Source organism: Dendrobates tinctorius, unplaced genomic scaffold, assembly GCF_039654945.1.
Source record: "Dendrobates tinctorius isolate UK_male_01 unplaced genomic scaffold, ASM3965494v1 ptg000069l, whole genome shotgun sequence".
NCBI lineage: Eukaryota > Metazoa > Chordata > Amphibia > Anura > Dendrobatidae > Dendrobates > Dendrobates tinctorius.
In genome coordinates, this window is record NW_027361737.1 from 26,204,176 (window position 1) to 26,224,846 (window position 20,671).

General features: G+C 44.3%; 1 protein-coding gene across 2 annotated transcripts in view; it reads left to right on the forward strand.

Moving 5' to 3' along the window:
* Positions 1–20,671, forward strand: part of INPP5D (inositol polyphosphate-5-phosphatase D) — a 221,960-nt gene that overhangs the window by 18,071 nt on the left and 183,218 nt on the right. For both annotated transcript variants that reach the window (XM_073581251.1, XM_073581250.1), the window contains exon 2: positions 644–707. In XM_073581251.1, the coding sequence (XP_073437352.1) occupies positions 644–707 (64 nt within the window). The remainder of the gene's footprint in view (positions 1–643; positions 708–20,671) is intronic.

The window sequence follows — 20,671 nt, forward strand, 5'->3', positions numbered from 1 at the left end:
TGGAGCTGCACGCTCCGCTCCGGAGTGCCGGTGCCAGAGCTTGGTTTTAACCTGCGAGACTCGGCCGTATCTCGCTGTGTGTGATCCCGGCCTTAGTGGTAAAATTTCTTCAATATAACTTGGGTTTATTTAGTGTGACTCCGGCCTAACATGAAGTACAATATGTCCCGAAAAACTCTCTCAGAATCAGTGGGATCCGTTGAAGCGTTCCAGAGCTGTAACCCCATAAAGCGACAGTGGTCAGAATTGTAAAACTTGGCTTGGTCTTTAAGTACCAAATTGGCTCTGTCACTAAGGGGTTAATATTGTAAAACAAAAGTTATACATAGCACCTGCTGGAAAGTAAGGAGGGTGCAAAGCTATTTTCGAAATTCTACCCATCAACATTATATCTTTTATTTCTCCAGTTTACTACATCTGAGCACACATGAATAGAAAGTTCTGAAACAAGCATAAATCTAAATGTTCAGTCAGTCAGCAGAGCAAATATATTGAAGAACGCCTCCAGGATCGGATGGGTTAAAATGACTTGTGTATCTTCCAAGGTACTAGAGTAAATGAGAGGAAACTCTATAGAGTGAGGATATTACTGAGTGAGGTCCATACTATGGATATTGTGTGACAGTACAACTTGTGATTTCAGATTCCAGAAGTGCGTCTATACATACAGGATTTTACAGAACAATGAGAACCAGCTTACAGTGCAGGTAAGAGACATTTACATACATTTATTTATATGTAAAAATCCTTATTAGTGATGAGTGAGTATACTCGTTGCTTGGGTTTTTCCGAGCATGCTCGGGTGTTCTCCGAGTATTTTGGAGTGCTCGGAGATTTAGATTTTGTCGTCTCAGCTGCATGATTTGAGACTGTTAGACAGCCTGAGTACACGTGTGGACTGCCTGTTTGTTAGGGAATTCCCACATGAATTCAGGCTGTCTACAAGTCGCAAATCATGCAGCTGTGGCGACACAAACTAAATCTCCGAGCACGCCAAAATACTCAGAGGACACCCGAGCATGCTCGGAAAAACCCGAGCAACGAGTATACTCGCTCATCACTAATCCTTTTCAAATTCTATTCTCAAATAACAATGGCCTAAAAGAATTCTCTAGAAAAACAGATATAATGTGTTTTGGCAGGTGTCTGACCCAATGGCATTGCATATACACTACCACGGTATCTTTTGTCATGTACCACCATTTACACCCCGCAGTAAGCATACAACAGAATATGTGTTATTTACGTACATATATTTTTATTACTTGGTGCAAATGCCTCTATTCTCCAGATTTTGGCATCATTTTTTATTTTTTTCCTACGCCTCTCCATTCCTGAGATATGGCCATCTTCTTCCTGTATTTAAAACTAGTTGTGAAAACCAAGTGGGCGTGGCCCTCAACTCTTCCCAGTGGGCGTCATCTCGAGGACCACGCCCAGTTGGCTAATAAGACTAGATTTACAAAATAGGGAAGGGTGGGGCCATATCTCAGGAATGGAGAAGAGGAGGACCAGAAGGAAAACAAAGCCACATTCTAGAGAACGGCAACATTTCTACCAGATAAAGTACATATCTACAGCAGGGGACAGGTCCTATTTAACGTCCTGTTCAAGAAACACTTTTAAATGACGCTGATTGTTGTCTGAATGTTAACTGACATTGTCATCCTGTACATCTGATCAATCATTGGTCACTTTTTCCCACTTGGTTTGTAAAATTTAATGAAAAATCAAGCAGCAGGTGACATACAATCATCCAGTGTGCTATCAGAGAAACACATTGCGCAAACTTCATTAAATGATTCACTTGATCCCAGTGATCCCACCTTTGTAGTGTCCATGCCAATATGGGTTGCGCTTATTGAAAAGTTGCTGGTGAATGACGAAGATTTTGAATGCAGTGATTTGATTTTGTCTCAAATCTTGTTTAGATGTTGGCTGGCACGTCCTTAAGGCCATGTGCACACGCTGCGGATCCGCAGGTAAAATGACCTGCGGTTTTACCTGCGGATTGGCCAGCGGTTTTCCCCTGCGGTTTGACACCTGGACAATGGAATAGGTGGCAAACCGCAGCGGAATCCGCAGAAAGAATTGACATGTTAATTCTTTCTGCGGATTCAAAACCGCAGCTTTTCCGCAGTGAAAAAAACGCAGCATGTGCACTGCGGATTGTAAATCACATAGACTTACATGCTACTGTACACTGTCTGCAGGACTGCTGCGGATCCGCAGAGGCCAAATCCACAGCAGGATCCGCAGCGTGTGCACATGGCCTTAGTGTTATGAGTAACTCTGTGATCATTTATTACCTCTCCGATACAATACTGGTCTAGTGCAGCTGAAATTCTGAGGACCTAAGAATAATTCAGGAATATTTGTTTATCCAAAACCTTCCAAACTCGAAATGATGATGTTGGGATGTATTACTGCAGTTGATGTAGTAGTGCCTGTTGTGTACTGCGCCTTCTGTTCACGTCACGTGTCATTACATGAAGCCCTGCTGTTTAGTAAATATGGCTGATCAGCACACAGGATACCATTACCACATATCATTACCAGGATCTCGGCTTATCTCGCTGCGAACAAAGTTGAACTGATCTTTACAGGTTGTGAGTCACCCATGTGAATTGTCAGTAAATACGGTATATTTATAAGCCTCTGTGTTAAATAATCTCTGCACATTTCCTAGAATGGCTCACCATTCTGACTTTGTGTTAAATGCTTTAATCTAAATTTAAATAATTTCCTTTCGGAAAAAAAAATGTAGTATGAACTGACTTGTATAATCACCAGCAGCGGATAGCATGGTGATTACATGGTGGCATGGGCCCGAAAATGTTTAATTTTATGTGGTTTGTTTAATAGCTTGTGCTATTTGGCAGTGCTGAAGTCAGTGTGGGCATTTAAGGGTTAATGCCCTTCATGTGGTAACACGAGCAGGCTGCTGTGATTGGTCAGCCTGCTGCGTTGTGTTTAATGGTGTAGCTATGGAAGATTAATTTTGGGGTTAATCTGCCCTCAGTGAGTAACGCGAGCAGGCTGTGTGATTGGACAGCCTGTTGCGCGCCTATTTTTGATTTATGCTATTGGTGGAGAAAGAAAAAGCACAGGAGCCTTACCTTTATAAGGAGCCAGCTGTGAGCCAACTGTGTCAGTGACAGTTGTGAAGCAAGAAGAATCCAGATGGAGTCCCTGCTGGAGCAGATGATGGCCCGGGTCGGCGCAGCAGACGGCGAGGAGTGCTTGAAGAAGTGTCTGGCACCGGTGAATGAAGCCGCTGAAGTACCCCTGGTTCCAGCTCCGGCTCCCGCTGAGGTTTCTGCGCACATGGAAGAGCTGCTGCAGTCCGGGGATGGAGAAGATGTCCGGAGGTCCCTGCGAAAGAAGAAGAAGAAGAACGAAGTATACTCACCGCCTGAATCCTGTTCCCAACGGTTCAGTGGAGGGAGGAAGAGGTCGGCGTCTGCTTGCGGTCGGCGCGGCTCCAGGAGGAAAGCGCCAGAAGCATCACGAGAGGCAGGAGTGTCAGCGAGAGGAGGGATCGTGACATCGCGAGATCGCACACGAAGCCGACGAGGCTTGGCCACGTCATCGGCACACGATTCACAGAATGCCCGGCAGGCGATTATCCTGGAAGTCTCCGCCGGGTATGCCGCATCAGCTGCTGTGGCCAGGCACAGCGCGAATGCGGCGCCGCTCACAGGCCTGCACGTGCCGTCAGCCCCATTGCAAAAGAGCTCTGCTGGGGTTTTGGCGGCGGCAACACAGGTATGGAACACATCGGAGGAGTCAGAAGAAGACGTCGAGGCAAGTGGCGGTCGGCACCCCCTGCACGACGCGATGGATGGATCCAGGAACGAAGGACATGGTGAGAGCCCCCATGCTGGAGCACTTATTGTGGGTAGTGATTGTGTTAAGGACATTGTCTTTAGGACTTTGTCTGATCTGCTTGGGGACAGGTCGTACCTCAGGCGCCTGCTGCTGAATTGTCTATTCAGGACAGGTTCCCTGGGGTGGCTGAGACCCATTTAAAAGAAGCACTGACATGTGATGTTTCCCCTTTGGGCTTTCATCTCAGTGCTTCCATTAAAGAGAAGATATGGAAACAAGAGTATGTGGATATTTTTTCTCTGTTACCGGTTGCTAGGGAACTGCATCATAAAATGGAGAGGCCTGAGGGAAAACAGGAGGATTCAGATAGAAAGAAAAATTTTAAATAATTTTATTCATGGTTGCAGGCCTTCTTCATTTATGCGGCAGTTTTAGGGGAAAAGTTTCCAAAATTGTGTTCAGGTTTGTTTCAACACCAAGACTGTATTCTGGAGGCTTATCGTAATTTCGGCGGTTTAGCCTGGCTGAATTATGACGAATCCTTCAGACAAAAATTGGCTGTTCACCCTGCTGTCAGGTGGGGTGGGAAAGATGTCGGGTTGTGGCTGAATTTAATGCTACCGCAGCGACAGAACCCCCATAGGCCGCAAGTGAATGTCATTGCGAAGAAGGGGGTGTGCTTTGCATTTAATGAGTCCTCGTGCAAGTGGCAGAATAACTGTCGCTTTCACCACGAGTGCTCGTATTGTGGTGGGGCCCATCCCTTGTTTAAATGTTTTAAAAAGCATGGTCAGTCCACAGTACAGCCATCTGGTTTTAGGGAGCAGTTTTTCAAAGGCTCAGACTCCAGTGAGCCTGGAAAGAATGCTTCCCTGGCTAGGCCGTTTTCCAGACAGGCTGAAAGCGGCGCTGGTACATAAAGGTTTTCAGTCGGGTTTTCCTGTGCCTTCTTTTGAAGGTATAGGTTGTACTGTAACAAAGAACTTAAAATCAGTAGACTGTCACAGGGAGGTAGTCAGGGCACACATTGAAAAGGAACTGTTGTTAGGAAGAGTGTCTGGTCCTTTTGAATTTCCTCCATTTGCCAATTTTAGGATATCACCTTTGGGAGTTGTACCCGAGAAGGAGATTAATTCTTTTAGGATCATACATCACTTGTCGTATCCAACAGGTAGCTCACTGAATGATGCTATTGATCCCAATGCTTCTTCGGTGAATTACACGTCATTTGATCAGGTGGTGGATTTGTTGCGGAAGTTTGGCCGTGATTGTTTCATGGCCAAATCAGACATCAAGTCTGCTTTTTGGCTTTTACCAATTAACCCTTTGGGTTTTAATTCTTTGGGTTTCTGTTTTGAAGGTTCGTTCTATTTTGATAGGTGTCTCCCTATGGGATTTTCGTTGTCATGTTTTTATTTTGAGTCATTTTCCACGTTCTTGCATTGGGCGGTTCAGGATGGGTTTTTAGAAGGGGGTGTGTTACATTATCTGGATGATTTTTTGTTTGTGGGTGGGCCGAGTCATTGTTTGAGGTTATTGAATAAATTTTTGAGTTTGATGGAATGGTTTGGGCTCCCGTTAGCCCATGACAAAACAGTCGCCCCTTGTAAAGAGCTTGAGTTTTTAGGGATTGTGTTAGACTCAGAAAAAATGGAATTGAGAGTCCCTTGCCAAAAGATTGTGAAGTTGAGGTATTGTATTGCGGGTTTTTTAGTGAGAAAGAAATGTACCCTTCGAGAGCTTCAATCTCTGTTGGGTTGTTTGAACTTTGCACTAAGAATTTTACCAATGGGGAGGGTCTTTTCTAGGCGTTTGTATGATGCAACTAGAGGTGTTAGATGTTCTGGGTCACATATCAGAATTTCGTGGGAGATGAAAATGGATTTAAGAATTTGGGATTAATTTTTACGAAGTTTTAATGGCATTAGTTGCATTCAGCAAGATTTTGTATCGTCTCAGGATTTATTGTGGTTTACTGGGATAACTAGTGAGGTTGGTTTTGGTACAACTTTTCAAACGCATTGGTGTTTTTCTTCGTGGCCCTCGTCTTGGTCTGCTCAAGGTTTGTTAGACAAACAGGTTTTCTTGGAGCTCTTTACAGTTTTTGTTTCACTGCATATTTGGGGGGAGGAGTTAGCGAATAGGAGGGTTATGTTCGTATCTAGTTGCCAAGGTCTGGTTTTTGCTTTAAACACATTGGCGGTGAAATGCAGGTTTTTAGGCAGTGTTTTACGGAAATTAGTCCTTTTGTGTTTTGAAGTGGAACATTTGGTTGAAAGCTCGTTTTTCCCCGGAGTACAGTAATGCTTTTGTTTTTCATCTCTCTTCTCAGCGGTTAGAGGATTTCAAGAAAAGTACAAAAGAAATGGATCCCCTACCGACTGTCTGCCCGTCCCAATTATGGGAGGCAGTTTTGAATTAGTGTTCGAATCTATTAGAAACTCCCTTGCGCCAGGGACATGGAGAGCATACTCGGCTGCTTGGCTTACATGGAATCAATTTTGTGTTGCCAGGAATCTGCTTCCTTATAAGTGTGATGTTACTACAGCACTTGGTTTTTTGAATTTTTACATAGGTTTAGGTTATCGTTACACTTTTTTGTATAAATCGTTGTGTGGGGTCTCTTTTTTCTTAAAATTGTATGGCGAAGAGTCTTTATTAAGCCTTTTTCCGGTTCGACAAGCTTTAAAAGGTTGTAAAAAAGGTTGGTCTGTGCCTGATAGCCGCAGGCCTATATCTGTAAATCTATTAGAGAGGTTATGGTCGGTGTTATACGAAGTTTGTTTTAATAATTTTGAGTTGTGTTTATTTCGGGCAGCTTTTGTTATTTGTTTCTTTGCAGCTCTTAGGATTAGCGAATTGTTGTCTCATAGTCGGTCCAACACCTCGGGTTTGTGTAGAAATGATGTTAGTTTATCCGATGCTCGGGCTATACTGTTTATCAATAGGTCTAAAATGGATCAGCTGGGTAAGGGGTGTGTTTTGAAGTTGCGATCTTTACAAGGTTCGTCTGTATGCCCTGTCACTAATTTGTTTAACTGGCTTTCATTACGGGGGGATACTCCCGGTTTGTTATTTTTACATGAAGATGGTTCTCCTGCCACTAAGTTTCAGTTTAATGCCATATTAAAAAATGTATAGTCAAATTACAGTTGGATAGCTCTAATTTTTCATCACATTCCTTTCGTATCGGGGCTGCAACCGAGGCAGAAAGAGCAGGCCTTAATAGAAAAAGTATCTGTAAAATTGGTAGATGGGCGTCGAACCGATATCAGTTGTATATCCGTCCCAATTTATTATAATTAATTTATATTGTTTCTCTCCAATTCTAGGCCCAATGGTCATTTGGCTGGTAGGTCACTAATTTATACATTGGGCGCAGAGGAGAGCAGCTTGCAGAAGCTACACAGAGAACCTATCTTTTAAGTATGACATGGTTAACGTTTTTTGGTATGGTGTAAGAGGTCTGAAATTTTCAAATTTAGTGGCCAGCTTAAAAAGCATGCTGTTGACTCACCCTTATCCTGATCTCATAATTGTTCATATTGGAGGTAATGATTTAGGAAAGATTAAAACATTGGAGTTATTAGCTAATTTCCGCAGGGATTTTGCCTTAATAAAGAACATTTTTCCTGATTCATCATTGATTTTCTCCGAAATTGTTCCGAGATTGGCCTGGAGTGGTACCCAGTTTGCCTTTTTGGAAAAAATAAGGAAACGGGTAAATCGGGAAATGGCAAAATTTTCTATTAATTTGAGTGATTTTTCATATCGCCATATTGACTTAGAAGGTTTCACAGCTGGCCTTTACAGATCGGATGGTGTGCATCTTTCTGATGTGGGTCTAGACATTTTTAATGTGGGTATTCAGAATATGATTGAGAAATGGCTGTGGTGTTTGGGGGGGCCTCGTATTTTTAATACTCGGCCGTTTGGGGTAAAATCGCCCAACTATGTTGGGTGGATTGTGGTTTGTATATGTGTTTTGGTATTTATGAATTTTTATGGTTACTAATGATTTTAATAATATGGTGATTTATTCTAAATTATAAAGTTACCAATAGTAAAACACCACGGCCATTTTTTATTCCAAAAATAACGTGTCTGAGTATTTATTTATTTAGTGACAGTAATTTAAAGGGTTATGGTGGGCTTTATGCTACCATGTATAATCACCAGCAGCGGATAGCATGGTGATTACATGGTGGCATGGGCCCAAAAATGTTTAATTTTATGTGGTTTGTTTAATAGCTTGTGCTATTTGGCAGTGCTGAAGTCAGTGTGGGCATTTAAGGGTTAATGCCCTTCATGTGGTAACACGAGCAGGCTGCTGTGATTGGTCAGCCTGCTGCGTTGTGTTTAATGGTGTAGCTATGGAAGATTAATTTTGTGGTTAATCTGCCCTCAGTGAGTAACGCGAGCAGGCTGTGTGATTGGACAGCCTGTTGCGCGCCTATTTTTGATTTATGCTATTGGTGGAGAAAGAAAAAGCACAGGAGCCTTACCTTTATAAGGAGCCAGCTGTGAGTCAACTGTGTCAGTGACAGTTGTGAAGCAAGCAGAATCCCCCGCCCACCCTCCCATTGTTAAGATTATGTTTTTTAACGTTTCTTATTTTTGCCGTGCTGTTTTATTAGTTGGGGTAAAATCGCCCAACTATGTTGGGTGGATTGTGGTTTGTATATGTGTTTTGGTATTTATGAATTTTTATGGTTATTTATGATTTTAATAATATGGTGATTTATTCTAAATTATAAAGTTACCAATAATAAAACACCACGGCCATTTTTTATTCCAAAAATAACGTGTCTGAGTATTTATTTATTTAGTGACAGTAATTTAAAGGGTTATGGTGGGCTTTATGCTACCATGCTAGAATGCACTCATAATGTAGGGGTGTGCAACATGGAACTATCCAAGCAGGAAAAACAAAACAGTCTAAGTTTGTAAAAGGGCCTCCACTGCTGCAAACATTTGTATTCCTTCTATGTCGGCATTGTGACATTCCGCTATTATTCTACCGGTCAGGCCGAGTTGTCCTTCAGTCATCGCACAGAGGCCGGACAGACATCTGTCTGGGATGATTTAGTGAATTCGGCTTTGAGCAGGGGGTTGGACCAGATGGCCCAGGAGGTCCCTTCCAACTCTACCAGTCTATGATTCTCTCATCTGGGAGAATATGGCCAATTATGCTAAACTCTGATCAGAATGTGATCATAGTGTGATCCGATTTTATTGGATGAGGAGAAGATGAAAATGAAATTTTTCCATCTTTTTCATTTTGTCAATCTGTGAGATTCAGACTACACTCAGATGTCATCCTAGTGAAGTCTCATGTTTTCCTATCACTCATTGACTGGTATGGCTGGGTACGATCCGAATATCAGATGCAAATCGTGCATGTTGTGTTTATAGTGATGAACGAATGTGCTCGGATAAGGTCCTATCCAAGCGTACTCGTGTGCTAACCGATTGTCTTCGGCGTGCTCAAATAATATGTTCAAGTCCCCGTGGCTGCAAGTCTCGTGGCTGTTCAACTTTCACAACACATGCAGCAATTGCCTGTTTGATAGGCAATCCCTCCATGTGTTGTGGCTGTTTATCAGACATGTACCTGGCCCCGAAGAATAATATTGGTCCAAGTGCGATCCGATGTTACAGATAATACGGGTATCTGCGCAAGCCCTAAATGATTAACTAATTAACAACGGGTGTTACATTTCCTTTTATTAATAGAGTGTTTGTACACATACTGTCATTGCCACAGTCCTACATTGCCAGGGGGCAATACAGAGGAACAGCAGAGTTCTAACATAAGATGCTCCAGAATGAATATTATATGGGGATTACAAATACTTACCTAAAAAGAGATCAAGACTTTTGAGAGGTCAGAAAATGTGTAATATTCAAGGACTGTTGAATTGGTAGTTGATGGCATTTCATCTCATAATTTTATGAGTTTGATATTAAAGTCGATCTGTCACCAAATTTTACAATACAAACTGCATACAATATTAGATTGATGTCTTAGACCTAATAACCTGATGCCATTTACTGAGCCAATCCTTTACTAATGGTTGTATAAAACTTTTTGAAAGTTTAAACTCAATTTCCAAATTGACAGCTCCTCAGTGTGCTTCATCCCTGCAGCTGCTGAAATCTCACACTGCTCAGTACAAGCTGCAGATGTCAGTCACGCTGGGTAGGTGGAGACCCTACTGAGCCATTTAATAATATATACAGTTTCTTTTGTGAAATCTGGTGACTCATCAGCTTTTAATAGGATTTCACATCCAAGTATCCTCCAATTATGGCAACAATTCTCCATTTCTGACCATTCCTTCATCTGATCTGCTGTAGATGACCCTTAACTTCTCTCACAATGGCATGCGAAATGACAAACCACTATTTCTTATGATCAATAGCATCAGTCAGTAGAATCAATAGCATCAGTCAGTAGAATCAGGCCAGTTTCAACCAACCATATTGGTCCAATTCTGATCTAGGCTTGGTTCAGTAGAACCACTTGCTATCACTGTTGCAGTTATATTATGCCCATCTGAAGCTAGCCTTATGCAATTATATTATTATTAACCTTTCTGAAACTAAAGTGTTCTCAATCCAAAAAAATAAGCTTATAGGCTGCAGCAGTTTGCACTCCTTTTCTTGTAAACTCGTCTCCTTGTGCTCCTACTTCTGCTTTCAGTTTTGGAACAGCAGTGTCTAACAACCACGATTGTGAGCTATGATGAAGAGCTCATGACTAGTTTTTTCTGTTCCCTGGTAAACCAGAAGGCTTGCCACATGTTTGGTGTGTCTCCCAGGTGGCTTGTTGCAAACTTTAAACAACACTTTTTATGGATATCTTAGAGAAATGGCTTTCTTCTTGCCACTCTTCCATAAAGGCCAGATTTGTGCAGTGTACGACTGATTGTTGTCCTATGGACAGACTGTCCCACCTCAGATGTAGATCTCTGCAGTTCATCCAGAGTGATCATGGGCATCTTGGCTGCATCTCTGATCAGTCTTCTCCTTGTGTGAGATGAAAGTTTAGAGGGACGGCCGCTTCTTGGTAGATTTGCAGTGGTATGATACTCCTTCCATTTCAATATGATCGCTTGCACAGTGGTCCTTGGGATGTTTAAAGTTTTGGAAATCATTTTGGATCCAAATCCGGCTTTAAACTTTCCACAACAGTATCACGGACCTGCCTGTTGTGTTCCTTGGTCTTCATGATGCTCTCTGTGCTTCAAACAGAACCCTGAGACTATCACAGAGCAGGTGCATTTATACGGAGACTTGATTATACATAGGTGGATTATATTTATCATCATTAGTCATTTAGGACAACATTTGATCATTCCGAGATCCACAATGAACTTCAGGAGTGAGTTTGCTGCACTGAAAGTAAAGGGGCCGAATAATATTGCACGTCCCACTTTTCAGTTTTTGACTTCCTACAAAAATGTAAAATAACCAATAAATTTCGTTCAACTTCACAATTGTGTTCCACTTGTTGTTGATTCTTCACCAAAAATTTACATTTGGTATCTTTATGACCATTCGCAGTGTGGTACAGTAAAGGGTGTTTTACTGGATGGGAGATACATTTCTCCCAGCAGTTTAATGTTTGGCCGGGTTTTTCCCTAAAGACAGGACCTGCGATGATGTCATGGTCACGTGATCAGCCCATGTGATGTTTACCTCACTTGTAGGATGGGGTTATGGGCTATGTAAGGGAGGTTGGTGTTTGGCACATAGTGAGTGTGTGTCTGGAAGTTACAGGAACTTGGCTGGACTTAGCCTGAACTTGTATACAGGATCCCCGTGCTGCAGGACTATAGCAACAAGACTCTCAACAACCCTGGGAATGGCACCTGGTGGATGCCGTGGACCTGGCAGCCGCTTAGTTAAGCCCAACCCGTGCAAGGGGTGAGTCTGGGACCAGTGGTTCTCCAAGCTGGAGTATATTTATGTTTTTCCTTACTTACTGTTAATCTGCTATTTGCAACGTGACATTAAACCACTGAAATTGGACTTTAAGCCTGTGTGTTGCCTCGTTACTGCAGCCCTGCCATTACCTACCAGAGCGAATCCCTACAGCAGATTTGGCTTTCAGTATCATCTTTATGCTGATGACACACAACTATAGACGTCATTCCCTGACCTTACCCCCGCTGTACTACAGAACGCCAGTGACTGTCTGTCCGCAGTCTCCAACATCATGTCCGCTCTCTATCTGAAACTCAACCTCTCCAAAACTGAACTTCTTCTGCTCCCGCCGTCTACTAACCTTCCTAAATCTGACATTTCCCTCTCTGTAGGTGGCACCACAATAACACCCCGGCAGCAGGCGCGCAGTCTGGGTGTTTTGTTTGACACGAATCTCTCCTTCACATCCCATATACAATCTCTTGCCCGCTCTTGCCACTTACCGCTAAAGAACATCTCTAAAATCCACCCTTTTCTCACAATGGAAACAACAAAAACCCTCACTGTAGCATTGATCCACTCCCACCTGGATTACTGCAACGCTCTATTAATTGGCCTCCCCGTTACTCGACTATCCCCTCTCCAGTCCATACTTAATTGTTATGAGCTGATTTTCTGCTCCACCAGTTGAGAGTTCTCCTTCCATTCTCCCTCTGGTGGTGACAGGAGGCAGTGAGGTTGGTTTAATTGGTAGTGATCTGCCACCTGATGAGGAAGATAACGATTGGATTTCTGGAGTATTAGACTGGATATAAGACAGCCGACGCCTTATCCTGTTGCTGGTGATTCAGTCTGCTTCTCAGGTCTTGGACCAGTCTTCTCAAGTTAAGTTTGTTTTTGCTAATGTTCACACTTGATCTTGTTGGTCAATTCAGCTTTTTGTGTGGTCAGCCAGCCCGGCTGGGCTGGGCTGAATTTCCACTCTTATTTATCTGTATTTGCCAATTTGCCTTTTTTTTGTCCCTTTATTAGATTGGCCTCTTTTTGCTCTGTCTCAGAATATTTCAGAGTGCTGATATCTTAGGAGAAGTCTAGTGACTTCAGGGTTAATTTTGCTATCAGTTGTGTTGGACATTATTTTTGGTAGGGTTTTTGGCAGATTGCAGACAGTGGCTTTCCTTTCCTGTCCTTTCTAGTTGGTCGGGCCCCATCGTTTGCTCAGCCTATTTTCCTGCCTTTGTGTGTGTTTTCATCTTGTTTCACCGTCAATACATGTGGGGGGCTGTCTTTCCTTTGGGGTCTGCTCTGGGGCAGTTAGGTTTCCTCTTTTCCTGCTTTAGGCTTATGTAGCTCTCCGGGTGTGACGAGGCATCTAGGACCAATGTAGGAACGCTCCACGACTGCTGCTAGTTGCTGTGGTTAGAATCAGGGATCTGCAGTCTGCACAGTTACCAACTTCTCTGGTTTTCTGAGACTTAGCTTGTGTTGCTTTTTTTTTCCTCGGTGACCCATTCATAACAATCACCAGCCATACCGCAGATTCTAGGGTACTCAAAAGCAGGAAAAAGTTGTTAAAAAAAAAAAGTGTCAGAATTTTTTATTTTTTTTTTCCTCTTTTTTTTTTTTCTGGGGCCGTAGGAGGATATTTTTCCTAATGGAGATTAAGCAATTGTCTGATCATGTGGAGCAACTTGCTGCTGAAATGCAGGGAATTTTCACCTATCTCATTCAGTCACATGCTGCTGAACCTAAGATCCCTACTCCTGATGTGTTTTCTGGGGATCAGTCTAAATTTCTGAATTTTAAGAATAATTGTAAATTATTTTTTGCCTTGAAGCCTAACTCATCGGGGAGCTCTGTGCAGCAGGTTAAAATTGTCATCTCCTTGCTGCGCGGCGATCCCCAGGAATGGGCGTTTTCTCTGACACCTGAAAATCCTATTCTGACTAATGTGGACGCATTTTTTCAGGCCTTGGGGTTGTTGTATGATGAACCTAAATGCCATTGATCAAGCTGAGAGAACCCTGTTGGCATTAAACCAGGGTCAGGATCCTGCAGAGTTATACTGTCAAAAATTCCAAAAGTGGGCGGTCCTTACTACATGGAATGATAGTGCATTGGCAGCCCTCTTTCAGAAAGGTTTATCAGAGACCGTAAAAGATGTTATGGTGTTCCCTCTGGTCTGGATGGCTCTATGTCATTAGCCATTCAAGTTGATCAGCGTTTACGGGAACGTAAAACTACACGGGAGGCGCTGCCACCTTTTGAACAAACGTCTGAACCTATGCAATGTGATGGGGTTTTGTCTAGGGTGCAATGTCAGGAGTTTAGAAGGCGTAGTAAGCTGTGTTTTTTCTGTGGAGACGCCTCTCATACTATTTCTGTCTGCCCTAAACGAGAGAAACGTTTTGCACACACATTTGCTGTGGGCAGTGTACAACCTAAGTTCCTTTTGGCAATTACTCTGATCTGCTCCTTGTCCACGTTTTCCACTAAGGCTTTTGTGGATTCAGGAGCAGCTCTGAATCTGATGGATTTGGACTTTGCTAAACGTTGTGGTTTGTCCATGACACCTCTGCAGACACCTATTCCTTTGAGGGGTATTGATGCCACTCCTTTGGCGGAGAATAAGGCCGGGGTCACACTGGCGAGGAATACGGCCGAGTGAGAGGCGCTAAAAGCACGCATTAGACACGGACCAATGATTCTCTATGGGGTCCCTCGCACCAGCCGTATATTTCTCATCCGTATTCTACGCTCCGTGCCAATCGCAGCATGCTGCGATTGTCAGCGTACTACGGCCGTAGTACGCCAATGCAAGTCTATGGGTGCGCAAAAAATACGGATTACACACGGACCACACATGTGACTTGCGAGAAATACACACCAGGTGTCTTTTAGCAAAGGCGGCAATTCAGTGCGCTATACAGTAAACTCACACTGACAGGTTTAATAAAGAAACGAAAGAATAGATATAGACACATAGAATACATATATATATGTATTCTATGTGTCTATATCTATTCTTTGGTTTGTGTTATAAAACCTGTCATAGGGATCCATTATATGTCCATTTTGCAAGCCTGCGAGAAAATCTCGCCATACAGATGCCATACGGATTACACACGGATGCTTACATGCGCAAAATACGCGACCACACCTTGATTACGGATGACATACGGAGCACCGTTTAGGGGCCATTCATCCGTATTACGCATGTAAAATACTGACCGTATTTTGCGTCGGTTAGTGTGACCCTGGCCTAAACCTCAGTTTTGGACCCAGGTGATAATGCGAGTTGCCCCAGACCACCAAGAGAATTGTAAATTTTTAGTGCTGCATAATTTGCATGATACTATTGTTCTGGATTTCCTCCAGTTGCAAACTCATAACCCATTTTTGGATTGGAGATCTGTGTCTGTGGTGAGTTGGGGTTGTCAGTGTGTTCTTAGGGACGCTCCTGTGTTCTCCACCGCTCCTCAGTCTCATGATATTCCTGATTATCTGGCTGATTTCTCTGATGTATTTAGTGAGAGTAAGTCTGCGTCTTTGCCCCCTCATAGGAGTTATGACTGTGCAATTGAGTTGCTGCCTGGGTGTAAATTTCCCAAGGTTCGGCTTTTCAACTTATCTGTAACCGAACATGATGCTATGCGATCCTATATTAAGGAGTCGTTGGAGAAGGGTCATATTAGACCATCCTCGTCACCTTTAGGCGCTGTTTTTTTTTTGTGGCCAAGAAAGATGATTCATTAAAACCGTGTATTGATTATCGTTCCCTTAACAAGATGACGGTTAAATATCAGTACCCGCTACCTCTGATGTCTGATTTATTCTCCAGAGTTAAGTATGCCTGCTGGTTTACTAAGCTTGACCTCAGGGGGGCATATAATTTTATTCGCATCAAGCACGGGGATGAATGGAAGACGGCGTTTAATACTCAGGAGGGACATTTTGAGTACCTGGTGATTCCTTTTGGGCTCTCTAATGCCCCTTCTGTCTTCCAGTCCTTTATGAATGATATTTTCCGAGACTTTGTGGATAAGTTTTTGATCATCTATCTGGATGATATTTTGATCTTTTCTAGTGATTGGGATTCCCATGTGGAATATGTCCGGACTGTGTTCCGGATTTTGAGGGAGAATTCCCTGTTTGTTAAGGGATCGAAATGTCTCTTTGGTGTACAGAGGATTTCATTTTTGGGATTTATCTTATCTCCATCGACTATTGAAATGGACCCGGCCAAGGTACAGGCCATTTATGATTGGGTTCAGCCTACTTCTTTGAAGGATCTTCAGAAGTTTTGGGGTTTTGCTAATTTCTATCGTAAATTTATAGGTAATTTTTCTAGTATTGTCAAACCGCTGACTGATCTGACCAAGAAGGGAGCTGATGTGCTGAATTGGTCTCCTGAGGCTGTCTCAGCATTTCAGGAGCTTAAGCGGAGATTTACTTCAGCTCCAGTTTTACGGCAACCTGATGTCTCACTTCCATTTCAAGTGGAGGTAGACGCTTCTGAGATTGGTGCAGGAGCTGTTTTGTCCCAAAAAGACCCTGTGACTTCTAAGATGAATCCCTGTGCCTTCTTTTCTCGAAAGTTCTCCCCATCTGAACGCAACTATGACGTGGGGAATCAGGAATTGTTGGCCATGAAATGGGAATTTGAGGAGTGGAGACATTGGTTGGAGGGAGCTAGACATCAATTTGTGGTCCTCACCGATCACAAGAATCTGACTTATCTGGAGTCGGCCAAACGCTTGAATCTTAGACAGGCTAGATGGGCCTTGTTTTTCACGCGTTTTAATTTTGTGGTCTCTTTTCTTCCGGGCACTAAGAATGTTAAGGCAGACGCCCTTTCTAGGAGTTTCTTTGCTGATTCTCTTAATGTGACTGAGCCTACTACTATCCTAGGTGAGGGGGTAGTTCTTTCTGCCATTTCGCCCGATTTGAGACGCGCCCTGGAAGAATTTCAGAAGGATAAACCTGAGCGTTGCCCTATGGGAAGATTGTATGTTCCTGACCAGTGGAGAAAGAGAGTGATGTCTGAAGTCCATTGCTCCGCATTGGCTGGTCATCCAGGTATTTTTGCTACCAGAGATTTGGAGAGTTGGTCGTTTTGGTGGCCTGCCTTATCTCGTGATGTCAGGAATTTTGTACAGTCCTGTGGGACTTGTTCTCGGTCTAAACCCTGTTCTCGTTCTAGTGGGTTGCTGATGCCCCTGCCGGTGTCCAAGAGGCCATGGACCCATATCTCAATGGATTTTATTTCTGATCTTCCTGTCTCTCAGAGAATGACTGTTATCTGGGTAATTTGTGATAGATTTTCGAAGATGGTCCATCTTGTACCACTCCCAAAATTGCCATCTTCCGCTGAGTTGGTGCCCTTGTTTTTACAACAGGTGGTTCTGTTACATGGGATTCCTGAGAACATTGTGTCCGACAGAGGAGTCCAGTTAGTTTCCAGATTCTGGAAAGCCTTTTGATCCAATCTGGGAATTCAGTTATCCTTCTCCTCCGCGTTTCATCCCCTGACCAATGGGCAGACTGAGAGAACAAACCAGACCCTGGAGTCTTATTTAAGATGTTTTATATCTGCTGATCAAGATGATTGGGTCTCATTTTTGCCCTTGGCCGAATTTGCGCTGAACAATAAAGCTAGTTCTGCCACTTTGATGTCACCCTTTTTCTGTAATTTTGGGTTTCATCCTCGATTCTCTTCGGGGCAAGTGGAATCTTCGTCCTGCCCAGGTGTGGACACTGTGGTTGAGAGAATGCAGCAGATATGGGACCAAGTGGTTGATAAATTGTCACTCTCTCAGGAAAAGGCCCAGCATTTTTCCAACCGACATAGGACCAGTGGTCCCCGGATTAAAGTGGGTGATATGGTTTGGTTGTCGTCTAAGAATATTCCTATGAAGAGGTTGCATCTCCAAAATTTAAGCCAAGATTTATTGGACCTTATAGGATTTTGGAGATTCTTAATCCTGTTTCTTTTCGATTGGCTCTTCCAGTTACGTTCAAAATCCATAACGTATTTCACAAATCACTGTTGAAGAGGTTTGTTGAGCCAGTAGTTCCTGTGGCGGCACCTCCTGACCCTGTATTGGTTAAAGGCAATGTGGAATATGAGGTAGAGAAAATATTGGATTCTCGTTTGGTTAGACGGAGACTCCAGTATTTGGTCAAATGGAAGGGTTATGGCCAGGAGGATAATTCTTGGGTCTCTGCCTCTGATATTCATGCCAATAAATTGGTTCGTGCTTTTCACCGGGCCCATCCTGATCGGCCTGGTGGCATGGATGAGGGTTCGGTGACCCCTCCTCAAGGGGTGGGTACTGTTATGAGCTCATTTTCTGCTCCACCAGTTGAGAGTTCTCCTTCCGTTCTCCCTCTGGTGGTGACAGGAGGTAGTGAGGTTGGTTTAATTGGTAGTGATCTGCCACCTGATGAGGAAGATAACGATTGGATTTCTGGAGTATTAGACTGGATATAAGACAGCCGACGCCTTATCCTGTTGCTGGTGATTCAGTCTGCTTCTCAGGTCTTGCACTCAGCTCTGTTCCAGTCTTCTCAAGTTAAGTTTGTTTTTGCTAATGTTCACACTTGCTCTTGTTGGTCAATTCAGTTTTTTGTGTGGTCAGCCAGCCCGGCTGGGCTGTGCTAAATTTCCACTCTTATTTATCTGTATTTGCCAATTTGCCTTTTTTTTGTCCCTTATTAGATTGGCCTCTTTTTGCTCTGTCTCAGAATATTTCAGAGTGCTGATATAGTGGGAGAAGTCTAGTGACTTCAGGGTTAATTTTGCTATCAGTTGTGTTGGACATTATTTTTGGTGGGGTTTTTGGCAGATTGCAGACAGTGGCTTTTCTTTCCTGTCTTTTCTAGTTATTCAGGCCCCATCGTTTGCTCAGCCTATTTTCCTGCCTTTGTGTGTGTTTTCATCTTGTTTCACCCTCAATACATGTGGGGGGCTGTCTTTCCTTTGGGGTCTGCTCTGGGGCAGTTAGGTTTCCTCTTTTCCTGCTTTAGGCTTATGTAGCTCTCCGGTTGTGACGAGGTATCTAGGACCAACTTAGGAACGCTCCACGACTGCTGCTAGTTGCTGTGGATAGAATCAGGGATCTGCAGTCTGCACAGTTACCAACTTCTCTGGTTTTCTGAGACTTAGCTTGTGTTGAGCCAGGGTCATCTATCTGGCTAATCGGTACTCGGACATGTCCACTCTTCGCCAGTCCTTACATTGGCTGCCCATTCATTATAGGATCCAGTTCAAAGTACTTGTTCTCACCCACAAAGCTCTCCACAGTGCAGCACCCCCCTACATCTCCTCCCTTATTTCTGTCTATCATCCTAACTGACCGCTGCGCTCTGCAAACAACTTTCGACTAACCTCTGCACTAATCCATACCTTCCTCTCCCGACTCCAAGACTTCTCCCAAGCTGCGCCAATCCTCTGGAATGCTCTACCCCAAGAAATTAGATGTGTACCTTGGTTACAAGCTCCCTGCATCAGCACGCTGGTAACTAAGGTACACATCGGGTTTCTAAGCACAGCCCGGTGCTTAGAAACCCTGTGTTTACCTTAGTTACCAGCGCGCTGATTGCTGGTCTCCCGCCTGTCACACGCAGCGATGCGTGCTGGCCAGCGGGAGACCAGCTATCACAAAAATGACTCAGCAGCGATCTCGCTAGCGAGATCGTTGTGTGACGGGGGCTTTAGCCACTACTGTAAGTTTTTAGCCCCATAGGAAACGAAAGTCCTGGCTAACCTCTTTAAGTGTTGTCTTTGAATATATATATATATATATATATATACACTGTGTATATATATATATATATATATATATATATATATATATATATATATATATACACTGTATATGCACACTGGATTACTGTGTATTCATGACTGTTGGATAACTAATCTGCTTAATTTCAAGACTGTTTGATCTAAGTTGGTTTACTTTCTGCTAAAACTGTACACCTCAAATCTGACATCTGTTAGATCACAGTGTAGGAGGAAGTGTCCCCGCTGTGTAGCCAGGCCCTAACCAAGGGGACTGTCACCAAGGTGCCTAGGGGGACTGTTTCCGGGTGACCTAATTAGAGGACGGACCAGAGAAAGTTCTAGAAGGGATGGGGGCGGAGCAAGTATAAAAGGGGCTGAGGGCGCCAGCAGGGGGCACTCGACTGAGCAGAAGAGAAGGAGCAGGAAAGCTAGAGGGCACCAGAGAGCCAGAGCGAGAGCCAGAGCAAGAAGAAGAGAGCAGCGACTGGAGGGACTGGAGAGAGACTCACCACAGACAGGAGAGAGACGTCACCGAGCCATCCAGCAGAGACACTGACTGCCCGACCGTGCTCCTCGCGGCCGCCACCACCCGACATCAGCCCGCGGCTGCTGTCTGCCCGCTGCTGCCCGCTGCAGCTCCACTCCAGCCCGTGGCTGTGGCCTGCCCGCTGCCACCCGCGGCCGCCACCGCCCAACTCCAGCCCGCGGCTGCGGCCGCCGGAGCTCCACTCCAGCCTACGGCTGCGGACTGCCCGCTACCGCTTGCGGCCACCACAGCCCGACTCCAGCCCGCGGCTGCGGCCTGTTCACGCCTACCCGCGGCCGCCGCTGCCCGTCCCCAGCTTGTGGCTGCGGCCTACACACCCCGGTCCCCGGGCAACGCCGTCCCGCCTCCACTGGGAGGCGCAACGCAGAGGAGCTCTTCAGGGGCCTGCTGTGCCCCCGCTTCGCCTGGGCGTAGGAACGCCCGAAGTCTCCGCCAGATCCTCGTCGGCTGGGCCTGGCGGCTGAAACGCCGAAGCAGCACCGACCACCACTCTGACGGACGTCAGAGAGGATAAGTGACACGTTGTAGTTAATACCCAGGACCCGTAGTCGGTCATACCGCGGCCCTATAGT